This window comes from Chenopodium album, chromosome 18 (genome assembly GCF_948465745.1).
Source record: "Chenopodium album chromosome 18, dcCheAlbu1.1, whole genome shotgun sequence".
Lineage (NCBI taxonomy): Eukaryota > Viridiplantae > Streptophyta > Magnoliopsida > Caryophyllales > Amaranthaceae > Chenopodium > Chenopodium album.
The window spans coordinates 7,823,482-7,840,158 of NC_137851.1; the positions used below are offsets into that span (position 1 = coordinate 7,823,482).

At 35.5% G+C, this 16,677-nt stretch overlaps 1 protein-coding gene across 1 annotated transcript; it reads left to right on the forward strand.

Moving 5' to 3' along the window:
• Positions 1 to 12,530: 12,530 nt before the first annotated feature.
• Positions 12,531 to 16,617, forward strand: LOC145591712 (uncharacterized). The gene is made up of 4 exons (XM_081648218.1): positions 12,531 to 13,584; positions 13,738 to 13,949; positions 14,401 to 15,766; positions 16,184 to 16,617. The coding sequence occupies exons 1-4, from the start codon at positions 12,531 to 12,533 to the stop codon at positions 16,615 to 16,617; spliced, it is 3,066 nt and encodes a 1,021-aa protein (XP_081504344.1).
• The last annotated feature ends 60 nt before the right edge of the window (positions 16,618 to 16,677 follow it).

Here is a 16,677-nt window from a genome sequence, read left to right on the forward strand (position 1 = left end):
ACTTCGTATTACTCATTATATACTACGCGTTTTATTCTTTAAAAAAATATTACATGTTTTTAGGAACTCAAATGATTTACAATATTATACTCCCTCCATTTTTTTTCCATCACTTTTCTTTGATGGATGTTTTTTATTTATTTGCATCACTTCTATATATATAGTAACTTTATATTATATTTTATTATTTTTCTCTCTTACTTTAAATCATACTCAAATAATTTATCATTTTTCTCTCATGGTCCCACTACTCTGATCTCTCCCACATGTTTTCACTTTCATGGTCCCCACATCACTTTTACCATAATAAATTATTCATCCACTCACATTATTAAATTATACTTAATCCATTCTCCTAAAACTCTGTGTAAACACAAATGATGTAAATAAAAAAAAATGGAGGGAGTATTTAAAGTATGGAAAATTTGTCAAAAATAACACCACCTTTGGCCGGTCTTCCAATAATAGCACGACCTTTTGATTATTCCAAAATAACACCACCTTTCACATGCATTTGCCAAAAATAAAACAAAAAACCGATAACCTGTTTTTCAGGTAATCTTGGAACACGTGTTTCAATCTGACTGGGTCATTTTATATTTTTATATTTTTGATTTAAAAAAAAAACTAAAAATCTAAAAAATTAAAAAAAAACTTATATAAAAAAAAAACCCCCTCTTCCACATTCCCATCCTCCCTGCCCACCCCTTTCACCGGCATCCACCAGACCACCACCCCCCACCAAGACCACCCACCTTGAAAGCACCTCCTCTTCCTGACCCCCTTTTTGGCACCCCCTTCCCTTTCCCGACTCCCTTTTTGGCACCCCCCTCCCTTCCCGACCTCTTTCCGGCATCCCCTTCATACCACCCCACCAGCCCAACCACCATCTACTGCCGCCCACCAGTCTACCAACTACCAGCACAACCCCTCGCCTGCCAACCTACGCCAAAGCGCCGCGCCGACCACTGTCCCTCCCCTGAACCGTCGTCTCTCCCCCTGAACCGTCGAATCCCCTCCCCTAAACCACCAACCATCTCGAAAAACCCATTCCTCATCTTGATCTCGACCTCCCTCATTCACTCCACGACCACCACAGTACCTTTTCCGGCCCTATCCCCTCCCTGTACCTTTCTTGGTCCCCTTCCCTTCCCCACGCACTGGTTTCGACCCCAATCCCCTTTCCACAATCTGCCGATTTCGTCGATCTCCTATTCCCATACCTTGAATTATATGATGGATGTGGTGGTTTAGTTGCGACGGAACAAGGGTGGTTGGTACTGGTCGAAAAATGGAGGAAAGGGGGAAGGGAAGCGGAGGGTCGTGAGAGGCCGTAGATGGGAGCTAGTTTGGGGGAGGCTGGTGTTTTCCGGTGAATTATGAGGCTAGCAGTGGAAGGGGACTGGGTTGGAAGGGGTTTTTTTTTTTTTTTTTTTTTTTATAATTTGAAGGTTTTTTTAAAATTATTTTTTATGTTTTTCTTTTATTTTTTAAATCAAAATTAAAAATAAAAAGAATCAACCAATGAGATTGTGACACGTGTTATAGGTAACCTGTTAACCAGGTTACCAACCGATTTTGTACCATTTTTGGCAAATGCATGTGAAAGTTGGTGTTATTCTGGAATAATCAAAAGGTAGTGCTGGAAGACCGGCCAAAGGTGGTGTTATTTTTGACAAATTTTCCTTAAAGTATTAACTCGGGGCAGTATTCGGGACACAAATTAGTTATTTCATAAACCATTGTGTACTCAAATCTATGCTTAATTAGGCATTAAACATGAAGAAATTAAAGCAATTTCTTGGAGAGCCAGTTTTCATGGAACAAGCTCATTTCGAGAGGTAAGATTATTCACTGGGTATTATCGTGATTCAATTGAAGTTGTTAATTTTTAGACTTAGGCCATGTTTGGTAATTGGCTTTTTAATGGCTTTTTGGTTAGCTTTTGGCTTAAAATGAAAAAGCTGCTTTGAGTAGCTTTTTTGTTGGCTTTTGGCTTGTTGGCCCATAAATTATCTAATGAACAGCAAACAACCAACAATTAATTTACCAAACACTTTTATAAACAGCCAGCTTAAACAGCCAATTTCAAAAGCCATTATAAACAGTCAAATATTCCAGCTAGTCAAACAAGCCAAGTGAACCAGCCAACAACCAACCGCCAACAGCCATTTGCCAAACAAGGCCTTAAAAATTGATCTACCAAGTCTCGGAAGGATTTGATGTTATTTACTAGTAAATTAAAGAAAGAAAGAAAGAAAGAGGACGCAAACAAATGAAGAAAGAGGGTTTTTTTCTACAATTAAGTAGATGACCAAGAGTACCATCTATATACTAATATATTAAACAATTAATATAGTACAGTTAGTTTGAGCCAACTAACTTAATCGAACTATAATGGAGAAAAAAATCATTATTACTGGCTTTGTTCGTACGATTATCTCGTAGGCTAATATAGATGATATTCGTGAGAATTAAAGGGTGCACTCAAATTTCATGGATAGCATGCACCGAAATTACTTTCGGTCTTCCCATTACATATCCGTAAAATTTTTCTTGACTCACCTACTCAGAATTAAATGAACATTGTTTCTTATCTTATACCTCTTCATCCCTTTTTGTTTGCCTAATAAACACAACAAAAAAGCCAAAACAAGTAGATAAAGTGGCATATATATGTGTAACTCAAACTCTCCTAACTAAACCGCGTAAATTATTTAAATGAAATGAAATTTCTCTGCCCCTTCCGGACTACATCTTATTTATTACACTTTATATAATTTTAATTACTACCTCCGTTACAGGTTATGTGCAACGATTGGACATTTACCCTATCTGCTTTATGTCAAATCGTTGCACATAACCTGTAACGGAGGTAGTATATATATAGGATAGGAAAAACCCTAAAATTTTCACACATACAGCTCAACTTCCAAAAAATACCCTTCTACAAAAACAAAAATTCAAAAATCAGAAGAAAAAAAAATGAAGAGTTTTGTTTTGGTTTTTGTCATAGCAGTAACTATTTGTTTGAGCATGAAAGTCAATGCGGCTTTTTCTTTGAATAGCCTAGCAGAACCAGTGAAAGAATTTGGTAAAGAACTTGTGAGCAGGGTTGGAGACACAAAGGGGTTGGAAAAAAAAGCAAAAGAGTACCATGCTGATGAAGTGCTGAAAAAAGGAGCGGAGGAATCTTTGAAGTATATCCCTTCGCCACCACAGGATGATAACGTCCGTGATGGTCGTGTTGTTGTGCCTCGCAATGGTAATGGTGGTGTTTATGGGGGTCACCCAAATGGCTATGCTAATACTGGCAGGAAGATTAAGCCTGGGAATTGAATTGCTTTGCTAATAATAATGTTGATCATCCTTACATTATTGCTGTTGTTGTTGTTGTTATTATGAAGGCAGCGCTAGGTCTCGTTAGTATTTTTATTGACTTATTCTACTATGGTCCCTTTTATTTGGACCACCACTATTCTTAATTATCATTGGTTGATTTTTTATTTATTTTTTTACCTTGGCCAAACCTTAAATTTGGTACTTTCCTTTTTTAATTCATTTTTTATTTTACAAAATATAATTACAAAATTTAGAAAAATCATTTTATTATATTTTCGAAATTTATTTATTAAAATCAGATTTTAATTAAATAAAAAAATAAGATCAAATCAAAAAAATGATTAAATTAAAAAAAATTCAAAATAAAAAAAATTGTTCATCATGTTCTTCATAGTTCATGAATGTTCTTCAACTTTTTTCATCCATGGAGAGATTAAAAATGAACACATGATCTATGTCCATTATCATTCACTCGCGCATCGAAAGCGATTTACAATATGGCTCGATCTAAAAGGAAAAACCGAAATTTTAATTTACAGTACAAAAAATTTGGGATCGTTGCGATTTTGGGCAGCGATTGAAATTCCTAAATAATAGGTTTGGATTGTACAATATCAATCAAAGTTTGCCAAAACGATGACTTTATGTAATCGAAATCATAATTTTTAAGTTTTACGGTAATCGGGGTTTATCATGATTATCTGAAAAAAAAAAATACCGCATCATTCTTTGGTCGAAACCTTGTTTGATCCAAAAAAACACGAAAAACGAATTTAAAATCTTGTTTGTGTAAATGTTTAACCCAAAAAAGGACAGGACATTACCTGTTTTTAAAATTGTAATTATTAACAACATATGACATTAGGTTGTTTTGGACATTACCAATTACTGATTTATAATTCACTAACATTTTTATGTTCTTTATTGGTACGGAGTAGTAAATATGAATGTGGTCTTCACTGGACAACCACGATATCATGTTAATCAGGTTTGGTATAAATGATAATTAGGGCCTGTTCATATTTACTGAACTGAGCTGAACTGAACTGAACTGAACTGATTGGAGCTGAACTGAACTGAAATGATTGGAGCTGAACTGAACTGAACTAAGCTGAAATGAATATTTTATGAGAGAGGGAAATTAAGAGCTGAACTGAACTGAACTGATTGGAGCTGAACTGAACTGAACTGAACTGAAAATAAGTAAATATGAACAGGCTCTTAATATATATTTACCATTGTAGTTTACTTTATGAGTTTATGTATGCATATACTTCAATATTAGATTAAATACTTTTAGAGAGACTAACTAACAATTTTTTATTTTATTTTTTTATTGTACTCCCTTGTTTAATCCCAAAAAACGTAGATTGAAATTTAAACCTTATTTAACTTACCGTGCATGGCACGAGCCTAAGCTATTATATTATTATACTCGTGTATTATTTGGTATATATATTTATAGCTTAACAAATATGATATATACACTCTAATAAAATATATATTCAAAATATATTCTCAAAATATATTCTAATCAATAATCTTATGATCATAACATATGAGTAAAAGTGAAGGAATTTACTTTTCGAGTCTTTTCATGAAACTTTGCTGCTGTCTATTATCATAACAAAATACAAGCTAATAGTAAGCCAAAGATTTTACTAATCATATGCGTGAGTGTAACAACTGAATGCTAGGAATTAGTAGATCAGTTACACAAATATTGAAACTAAACTAAAAGCTTACAAAAAGGAGCCTAAATATATACTAGCTATAAATACAAAGATACAATATAAAATAGAATATATATTCAAAATATATTATTTAAGGCAAAATATAACATATTCTAACATTAAGTGTATTCATATCAAACAAATCTAAGCAATACAAAGAGGAAGATGTTCACGCATAAATTTTTTTTAACATTTGAATATAATCTTTTCAAATTTAAAAATATATTGATTTAAAAATCTTTTATACAATAATAATAAGATAAGAAATTAGGAAACTATCCTTATTATAATTGGTGATTTAAAATGTTTCTTAAATAATATTTAATTTCTAAAGGTAAAAGTTATCCTAAAAGATATTGATTCCATACTTTTATATATATATATATATAGTTAAATTAGATTCATTTATATCTTTGTACATATTTAGCATAAAATATTTTGCAATGGTTGTACAATGCATTAAAGTAAATGTCCAACCTAACGTATGTTCATAAGCATTTAATAATTAAGATGTTTCCAATAGGTAATGTCTTATCCGTATTTTGGTAAATTCCTTAAAAACAAACAAGATCTGTATTCCGATTTCTATTTTTTTGGGTCAAACAAGGTTTCGAAGAAACAATGACACAGTTTCTTATCAAATCTAATGTTAAAAGATATCTTAAAAGATATTGATTCTATTTTTTATACTTAATAATTAAATTAGATTGAATTTAATTTTTGTACATGTTTAACTAAAATTATTTTGTATTGGTCGCACATTAATTTTAATTAATTAGTAATGTCCAACATAACGTTAGGGGATAACCGTTTAATATTTAAGCCCTATATAATAGGTAATGTCTTATACGTAAGTAGGTAAATTCCTTACTCATAAACACGATTTGTAATTCGGTCTCCAAATTTTTTGGATCAAACGGCGTTTCAAAGAAAAACGATATGGTTTCATAACTGGTTTTCTTGAATAACCTAGATCACCGAAATAAATCAAAATTTTTTATGTGATTGAGTACATAAATTCGACGTTTTTGCATTCACTGATTGATATTGTACAAGTGAAATATAATTTTCTACAATTAACGCCGATATGAATCGGGACTGTAGATCTTATTTCGTTTTCTCCATCCACGCACGAATATAGATCTTCCTTATCGGTTACTTCATCGATGCACGACTGTAGATCTTAATTTATAGAGAAATCCATCGATTGTTGAACAAATTTGAAGGACGTTGAAGATTGTCGATGATGAACAATGATGAACTTCGAAGAACGTTTATGAAATTTTTTTTGATTTTGTTTTTTTAATTTAATCTTATTTTTTGATTTAATTAAAAGCTGTTTATAATAAATAAATTTCAAAAATTATAAAATGTTTTTTGGAAATACAATAATTAAATTTTGGAAAATATAAAAAAGAATTAAAAAAGGAAAAATACTAAAATTAAGGTTTGACCAAGCTTTAAAAAAAATAAAAAATCATCCAATGATAATTAAGTATAGTGGTAGTCCAAATAAAAGGGACCATTGTAAAAACATCCATTTTTATTACTTGTATTATTGCTAAAAAAAGTTATTTAAAAGAAAATAAATAAAACTACGTTTTTTGCTAGCGTTATTAACTTATTAAGTTTGTAAAACGCGTGATAGTTTGTTTTGTTATGACTAGTGGCGGAGTCAGGATCTGAATCCTCAGCTCCAATAGTATGATCCGTTTGACTGGATTTGAATCACGGATGGTAACTAATCAGATTTGGATCAGATATAACTCAACTTGTCTCCATCTTCATGTAGTCCATCTGATCCATCACCTAACCTATCCATCAATCATTTTGTTGATATTACGGCTATATCAATTAGATCCACACATCATTAACGAATGTATTAAGAGATTAATTTGCTCCCGTGCCACGGGTTCAATATATATGTCTAGGTCATAAAGACAGAGAAGAACCAGGTTTAACACCTTATCAAGGGTTATATTATTGGTCATTTTTAGTACAAAGTGAAGGCTATTTTTGTAGATATCCTGCAATTAGTGTTATTGCCATTAGAAGGGCCATGAACTTCTTCTTCTTCTCCCTATTTTTATAAAATAAAATAAAAAAAAAAAAAAAAAAAAAAAAAAAAAAAAAAAAAAAAAAACCTTCTTCTTCTCCCTCCTCCTTGTTCCTTCCACACCTTCACCTTCTCCATCTTCTTCTTCACCACCGAAACCAACATTTCTGACGTATATACCAACACCTTCATCTTCCTCTTATTCGCCGACACGGATACCACTACTTTCGGCGGCTTTGCCGCCAAATTTAACAAAAACCCTAATTATTAAAAATAAAGAAATAAAGGGTAAGGTGGTTAACCCTAAGGGTAAGGGATTTGTCGTGGGAGGAAGAGAAAGCTTCAACAATGGAGGAAGATGAAGAACCAAGCTAGCGGCTAGCGGCGTCAAATTACAAGTTTACTTGCCAGCTGTGTATATAATAAAACTAATAAAATTTATTGTTAAAGCACAAAAAACAAGGTGATTTATTTACCATATTGCCATTTGAAGATGATAAATACTATGTATGAATTTTCTCTGTAAAGACACCTAAGCTTTCCCAATTTAATTGGGTTAGTACTCACCAGCCAGCTAAGGTCTCATCCAATCATCCATAGCCAGGTGCCCCAAAAACAGATATATATATAGAGGGTACATGTCCTAGTATGGAGTATGTATAACCGTCGCTCATATAGTATAAATTCTTCTACTAATTTCTTACCGTCTTATATTCATGATTCATACAACAATTTTCTATGTACAAACAGACAACCTACATACAGAGTAATACATGATCAATTAATAGAGCCATTAACTCCTATTTTCTACAGTAGTTCCTAGTACCTAAGAACTAAAGAACGCTTCCCATTGTACATTTGTTAAAGCTCAAAATCTGCAACTTGCAAAGACTGAAAGTTCCTATCTTACCTCCTTAGACTTTTCAAATTTCCATATAAATCAGTTTGGTTGCTAATTATTGTCCTTTCCTTATGATTAAATTCGTAGAAAACAAACATCCCCCCCCCCCCCCAACCATGCCCAAATAATTAATTATTAAGAATTTTAATAAGTATTTGGTACATTGGTTGTAAATCACTTATAAGAGTCTATGAACACTGCTAAGGTAGAAAAAAATAGTACGGAGTTTTTTTTTTTTTTTTTTTTTTTTTTTTTTTTTTTTTTTTTTTTTTTTTTTTTAAATTCAAAATCAATTTGCACATATGTATTTCACGTCACAATAATATTATTGTATATTAGGTGCACACAAGTTTTTACTATTATTATTATTATTATTATTATTAGAAAATTTTGCAAAAAAACACCTTTTAAATCTTGTTTTTTTTGCATATAATCACCTTTTTTAAAAAAAATGTTGCAAAACACCACCAATTTAAAAAATTTATTGCAAATAACCACTTTTTTAGCCAAATTTATCAATTGTTTTACATTGAATTGGTGGTAAGTTGCAACAAAATTTTTAAAATTAGTGGATTTTTGCAACATTTTTTTAAAATGTGGTTAAATGCAAAAAACAAGATTTAAAAGGTGGTTTTTTGCAAAATTTCATTATCATCATCATCATCGAAGGGTTACAAGAATTATTAACACGTTAATTATTTTTAGCTAATTTGATTGGTATACCTTTTGACATTATGAACGGATATTATTTTTGGAGTAATACCAGGATAATTTGTACTCCCTCCGTTTCAAAATACTTGCTCCATTTCTCCATGCGCGTAGTTTTTGGAAAAATTGGATAAAGTAATAAAATATGGAGGTAGTGGGGTAGGTGAAAGAATAAAAAAATTGTAAAAAGCAAAAATAGTGGAGAGAATTGGAGGAGAGAGAATATGACAATAATAAAATATGATTTATGTTGGGTCCACTAGGTGAGATAAATGAATTAAATATTATAAAAGTTTTCCAAATAAGAAAATGGAGCATGTATTTAAAATGACCGAAAAAGGAAAGTGAAGCATGTATTTAAAAACGGAGGGAGTATTTTAAAAGGTTTGTTTTCATTTGGAAATTTTGTGGAAGATGAGCCGGCGGCTTACGCAATTACCATCTCTAAGTAGTTCTTTCAATAATGAACAATATGCAACGCTTCTACCCGTGAACAAATCTTGCTATATGCCAACCATAGTATTTGACTTACTTCCTTAGTTACAAATTGACACAGTATTTCATTTCAATAGTTACATAATTTGATTAATTTCTTCCACTATAAATACAACGCTTCACTAGCTAGCTAAGTATACTCAACTAATAATCAACCTCCATAGTTATATTTGGAAATAAAAAAAATCGAAAAAATGAAGAGCTATTGTAGCAGAAACAACAACGTCTTGGTGGGCATGGGATGGTTTCTTGTTATCCTAGGCCTGGTGATCACTGGCGGGGTTGACGGTGCGTTCAGCTTTCAGGGCCTTGGAGGGAAGGTTAAGAAATGGAGGAGTGTTATTGAAAAGGCGGCAAAACATAAAACTGCCTATGAAAAATTTCTAGAGAAGAATAAAGACCTTTTATTACGTCTTACTGATCCGCACAATCTGAAAGACTTTTGTGACGCGGCTAAATTAATAGAGGAAAGATACTCCGAAGAACGAAGCCTCTTTCCCAACTACCTGGCCTTCAACAGCATTGCCAAAAAGGCTTGCAACAAGCTAAGTCAAAGTCCACCATCAATGTATAATTGAAGCACCGATTATAAGCGTTACTCTGTCTGTCCGGAATTTATAGTCGTGTTAATAAGATATCCTATTGCACAAAGGGGTATTAAGTTGATGGTGCTATATCAATCGCTTGCATTGTTGTGTTTTGCATGACCGTGAGCTAGTGTATTTGGTTGGGTGTGTGTGTTGTTGTAGTTTGTTTTGCTTTATGTATTGCGAAATGTTTGAGTGAGTTTAAGTGTTATATACTGTAATTGCTCTCCAATAAAATAAATTGTTACTTATACAAAGAATTGCAGCTGCAACATCAACGCTACTCTAGCTATACCTTCATTTCATAATAAACGCTTTATTTTCACTTTTGTGTTAGTGACTTTTTTTTTTTAATCATAATGTAAAAACAAAATGTTATTATGTAAAGGCTTTGTCAGATTAGTCACAATGAAATTTTTTATTTTAAAAACATGTATGAAATTTTGCACTTACTATTCAACCACTAAAAACAAGGTGGTTTAAGGAAAGTAGTTACTCAAAAATACGGAGGAGGATCGGAGTAATACACAATAGTACTATTACTCCTCTGTTCCTAAATAATTGACACACTTCTTATTTTTATTTGTTCCCGAATAATTGATATATTTTTAAAAATGACAAGGATCCAAATTATTGTTTCTACCTTACCCACTAATGGGATTAAAGTCAACATGACACAATGGTATTAGAGTATATAAACCAATTTTATAGGCTTCCACCATAAGCTCAACCTTTTCTTAAGATAGTCTTTAACATGGTATCACAGATTCAAAGTCAGCGTTACACATAGTTCGAATCTCGCTCATCTGCCACTCCTTTTAATGGACTCTTATGTGAAGGGTCATGATATAATATACAAATCAATCCTATGCTTTGAACATTAGTTTAAGTTTTAAGTTGAGATAGTCTTAATTTAACAATTAACATAACATGACGAAATGCTAAATATTCATGTCTATACCAAAAAACTTTCTCTCTCTAAGTTGAGAGCTTATCTCTCTAGGATTCTAGAGCCTTTCCCCAACCTCTTCACCGTCTTCCACCTTCCACCATCCTCAACAATCAACTAGCAATAGTTAGGATCAGTAATTCCTTAAATTAATTATATTCAGCCTTTGTTTTCTTGTTGTTTTAAGTGATCCTTCATCTTCATATAGTCTTCCCTAATTCATTTACCCCTGTTTCAATAACGAAGCCAATTTGTTGTTGCATCATACATCTGAACTGGAGTCGCACATCTTCGTACTTCCTCTTTGCTTCAAAGCTGGTATTACTTTTAATTTCGGAGGAATTTTGTCAGCACAAGTTATTTAATTAGGGGTTTTGTTTAAGTTCTGCTCGACACCCCTAATTCTCCGATTACGCTTATCCTAATTTCATATTCCCTTATTTCAATTGTTATGGCTTCATCTCAATACTTAGACACCTCAAGCCGAAAACCGTATTTTCCCGAACCCCAAAACTCCAATTTCCGTCTTCATCTAGTTCTGGGTAAATTCGTCGATTATCGTCAATATTCAGAGCAACGAATTCAAGACTGGGTGTCCGACAAGTGGATTAAATTTGGGGATATTAAAGTCCAGAAGTTCAAAAAAATCTTCTTGTTTCTATGTCAAGATATTCGAGATAGAGACGCCATGTTGGAGCAGAGAACTATGGCATACCAGGGCGGCTCTTCTGGTATTCAAACCTTGGACTACAGGTGACTCTATAAGGGATATCAGTTTTACCGAAGCTGATGTATGGGTACAACTTGATGAGGTACCTTTGAATTTATGCGAGATTGATGTTGTTAAACCGATTCTTTCTTTGGCTGGGAATATTCTCTGTTTTGATAAATCCTTTCCAGGTTCAATCAAATGCTTGCTTAGAGCAAAGCTTCGTATTAATGTTTTTGAACCATTATTACCAGGCTTCTACTTGTACCTTGGAAACTCTGAGTTTAAATGGATCAATTTTAGATATGAGAATTTGTTTATTTTATGCTCTAGGTGTAATAAAGTTGGCCATAGGAAGAATTCTTGTTCTTTGTCTTCTTATAAACCTAATCTTTCAGTGGCTGATAATACTGGCTGGTGTGAGTCTGCTTTGAATCTTGATCATAATCTTTCCAATTCGAACATTGGCCTAAAAAGGACCGAAAAATTCAGAACAACTAGAGTAAATCTTCGACGTATGTTTGAGCACATTGTCCTACCCCAATCCTAGAGTAGCCAATCAAAAAAGAGACCCCTTATGTTTGCTTCTCCCTCCTTCTCCCCTTTGAAAAAGACAAAATTGCACTCTCATGCCACTGAACATACTATTCTTCCTCCTGCAAAACCCAGCCATTCACCAACCTCATCCAGTTTCCCTCCTCTTAGAAAATCCCTACCCAATTTTAAGCCCATGATGATAAATGGGTCATTTTTCTTACAAAGATCACGTCCTCTCAAACAGTCGAAGCCTCCTTTTAAAAGATTTGCATGTTCTGGTCCAAAGCCGCGACGGAGAGGAGAAAAGTTGTGGGAATGGGTTAAGCACCACGGTCCTAAGAAACGGTCGATTAGTGAGGTTGAACCTTCTGAGGCGCAATTTCAGAACTCTAGTGAATCTGGTTGTTTCATGGGATTTCTGCCTTATAAGAAGCGCAAAGGATTTTCCGTTTTAGCATCTACAAAAACTTCTGAGGGATCGGTGACCTCCCGTTTTTGGTCACCAAAGTCTAAATGAAAGTTGGTGCTTGGAATTGTAGGGGCTTGGGATCAGCGGACTCCCCTAAAATTCCATATATTTCTTCTCTAGTCCGCTCTCATAGTTTAGATATAGTTTGTCTCTTTGAAACTATGGTGTCTGTTGATAATGTTGTACGAAAGTTAGCATCTTTATCCTTTTTGGGTTGTAGTGGCGTGGATGCTGATGGTCTTAGTGGTGATATGTTTGTTTTTTGGTTTACTCCGTTGGATTTGGTTCCTGTATACAGCTCTCAGAATGTGTTTCTTTGTAAATTGAAGCAAGGAGATGTTTTAAAACATGTAATGTTTGTGTATGGATCGCCTCATATTTCAGGTCGTTCGGAGGTTTGGAATTTGATTACCAATATTCTTGAAACCGTTCCAAATGTAGTCTTGATTGGCGATTTTAACCAAGTAGAATACCTCTCGGATAAATTAGGGGGTAGCTCTTCTATTCCAGGACAGATGGATTTTGTCAGTTGGCGTATGGGGCAGGATTTGGTAGATGTTCCTTTTTCTGGTCCAAAGTTCACTTGGACTAATAACAGAACAGACTCAGATCCAATTTTTGAAAGGCTGGATAGAGCCTACGCCTCTTCTGCTTGGTTTCTTGATTATCCCGACACAAAGGTTCTGCACCAACCTATCTTGTTTTCAGACCACGCAGCTATTATTCTCTCGGATACACTCAATTCAGGGTATGTAAAGCGGCCTTACAGGGTAGAAAACTGGTGTTTGTCTGCTTCTGAAGTTCGTGAAATCGTGCACTCTGCTTTAACCTTGTTTTTCTCAGGTTCCCCAATGTTTTCTTTATCTCGGAAATTATCAGTTGTTAGAGAACGGTTGCTAGCTTGGTGTGTTTCACACAAGAAAGCGTGGGGGATTAATTGGAAGACTTTGGTATCGGAAGTTCAGCAAGCTTCATCGGTCTTGTCCTCTCGTATCGATCGTTGTCTATTTATTACTACAAAGGACGAGAAAGTGGCAGAGGCACAAGCAGCCTATCTTTTCTGGCGTCAGCGTGCAAAAATAAAATGGGATGCCTTTGGTGACTCCCATTCTCGTCTCCTTTTTTCGTTGGTTTAATCTAGAAGACGACAGAATAAGATTTTTGGTTTGAAGGATGCGTTTGGCGTTTGGCATCGGGACTTTGAAAGTATAGCGTCTTTATCTTTGGATTTTTACAAGGATCTCTATTCAGTCTCAGATTCTGCTACTTCTCACAGTTCTGATTGGTGGGAAAGTTTACAATTGCCTTCGCTCTCCCATGATCAACAACAATCTCTTATGGTTCCTTTTTCTGCAGAAGAGATTCGGAATGCAATTTTTGGTATTGATGATAATAAGTCTCCTGGTCCAGATGGGTTCCCTTCAGCCTTTTTCAAGTCTCACTGGTCCTGTGTTGGCTCATCGGTAGTTTTAGCGGTTCAACACTTCTTTGCTCATGGTTATATGTTAAAATAATGGAATCACACCTTCCTTGCCTTACTTCCAAAGGTGGAGAATCCGGAACTCGTATCTCAGTTCCGACCGATAGGACTTTGCAATGTGATTTATAAATGTGTTGCCAAATGTCTCACTGGTCGGCTTCGCTTAGTTTTGCCAAGTTTGGTGGATGACTTTCAAAACGCTTTTGTCCCAGGTCGTCTTTTATCGGACAATGCGTTAATAGCTCATGAAGTCATTTCTTATATGAACAACTCAAAAGCTAAAAAGAGATTTTTTGCGGCCATCAAGTTGGATATGAACAAAAGCTTACGATAGAGTTCGGTGGGATTTTTTGTTTCGGTTGCTTCAAGAGTATGGGTTCTCGCCTTATTGGATTCACATTATCAGTCAGTGCGTTTCAACTGTTTCCTATCAGGTGCTGGTTAATCGGAATCCTTCGCCGGCTTTTCAGCCTCAGTGTGGCCTTCGTCAGGGTGATCCTTTTTCTTCCTATTTATTTGTTCTTTGCATGGAGGTTCTCTCTGCGATGCTTCGAAAGGCCGAAAGAGAGTCTCTTATTCGAGGGATCACTATTTCTCGAGGTGCTCCTTCGATCTCTCACTTGTTCTTTGCAGATGATTCCTTATTATTTCTACAAGTTTCTCCCAAGATGTGTGACAATTTAACAGCTCTTTTAGCGGAGTTTTGCGGACTGTCAGGTCAGGTTATAAACTTACAAAAGTCATTTGTTAAGTTCAGTCCGAATACTCCGGATGACTATCGCGATTACCTTTCTCATAGTCTGAAGCTGCAGTGCAAGCCATCTCTTGGATCATACTTGGGTTTACCGGTGGAATTAAGTCGCAGTAAAGTATCTGACTTTGGGTTCCTTATTGATAAGATAGTTAAGCGTCTTTCGGATTTTGCTTCCGTGAGCCTTTCTTCAGCGGCAAAGTTAGTTATTATAAACTCAGTTTTGGTTGCGTCGTTCAATCATATTCTCTCTGTGTTTAAGGTTCCATCTTCGATCTGTTCGAAGATTGATAGTCTCCTGGCTCGATTTTGGTGGAAATCTGATTCGCAATCTCGAGGATTAGCTTTACGCTCGAAAACCCTCTTGCATTTGCCTAAAGGTATGGGGGGTTTAGGTATTCGTAGGATAAACAGTTTTAATTCTGCTCTTTTAGCTCGTCAGTGCTGGCGTATTCACCATCACCCTCAGCTTTTGGTCTCTAAGTTATTTACGGCCAAGTATCCTTCCCTTCGCTCTTTTAAGACTCGCACAATTCCGCGTTCTTCTTGGGGTTGTCGCAGTCTATTGACAGGTTTGTCGACTCTAGCAGATGGGATTGCTTGGAAGGTCGGTTCAGGTTCTCAGGTTCGGATTCTTGAGGATAATTGGGTTCCAGTGGAACCTGTGAATTTTCGTCCAACCTCTGGTGAGTCGGTTCTCCCGAATCATGTTTCTTCTATCATTAATCCGCGTTCTTACGCGTGGGATTCGACTTTGGTTCACCGGCTGTTTGATACCTCTACGGCGCTTCGTATTCTGGCTTTGGAGCGTCCTAGTCAGCCGATGGATGATTTTGTATATTGGAAGTTTTCTAGGGACGACTCTTTTTCTACTAAGTCAGCTTATGCTATGTTGCTCAATCAGTCAGTTGGATCTACAGTTGCTTCTACAATCCCGACATCTTGGTGGAAGCACTTTTGGGGTCTGCCCCTTCTGCCGAAATTGCAGTGTTTTTGTTGGAAGCTTGTCAATAATGCTTTACCTCTTACTGGGATCTTACAGCTAAGGGGTATTCCGGTGGACCCAACTTGCGTATTTTGCCACAGGGATCAAGAAACGCCAAATCACTTGTTTCGGGATTGTTCATTTACTTCTTATCTCTAGGCGTCTGCTCCGACTGCCTATTCGGTTGAGGTCTTGCATGACAAGCCATTTACTGATTGGTTTGTCGACATGGTCTCGGACTTTCATTGTGCTAAAAATTGGGAGGGTTTGGTCTCATTTGTTTCCTTGTGCTGGGCTGTTTGGTTGGCTCGTAACCATAAAATATTTCGCCAAGCTGTGTTGTCTCCAGCTGTGATCTTTCATATGATGCAGGACTAGATTTCTAGGAGTATTTCGGCTCGGGAATTTCGTTCGCTTATTAACTCTTCTGTGAGATCTCCTCATGGAGCCTTGGTAAACTCTGTATCTTGTTGTCTACAAGGTTCCCTCACATCTACTTTCGACGCCTGCTTAATTTTTGATGGAGCCTGGGATGTTCAGGACAATAGTGCAGGGGTAGGTTGGATCTTTCGAGATGTTGGTTCGGACTTTGTAATAGGCGGAGGTTCTCGGGCTTTAATTTGTTCTTCAGCTCTCCATTCCGAGTTACAAGCTTGTTTATGGGCTCTTCGCGCTGCAGACCGTCGTGGTTTCAGGCGGTTGCTAATCTACACTGATTGCTCGATTTTATTTACTCTTCTTCGGGATAAAAGTGATAGACATATTTCCTGCCTATGGCTCCTTCAGGATATTAGGACTTTGCTTTCACGATTTTCTGCTTGTGAGCTTCGCAAAGTTCCTCGTCAGTGGATTACTCCGGCCCACTGGTTGGCGGTTGAGGCTCGTCGTCGGCGTGTGCTGTTATGGTCTTTTTAGTCTTCAAGTTTACGTTTGTTTGTTTTTGCTTTGTTAGAACTTCTTGTCAAAAAAAAAAAA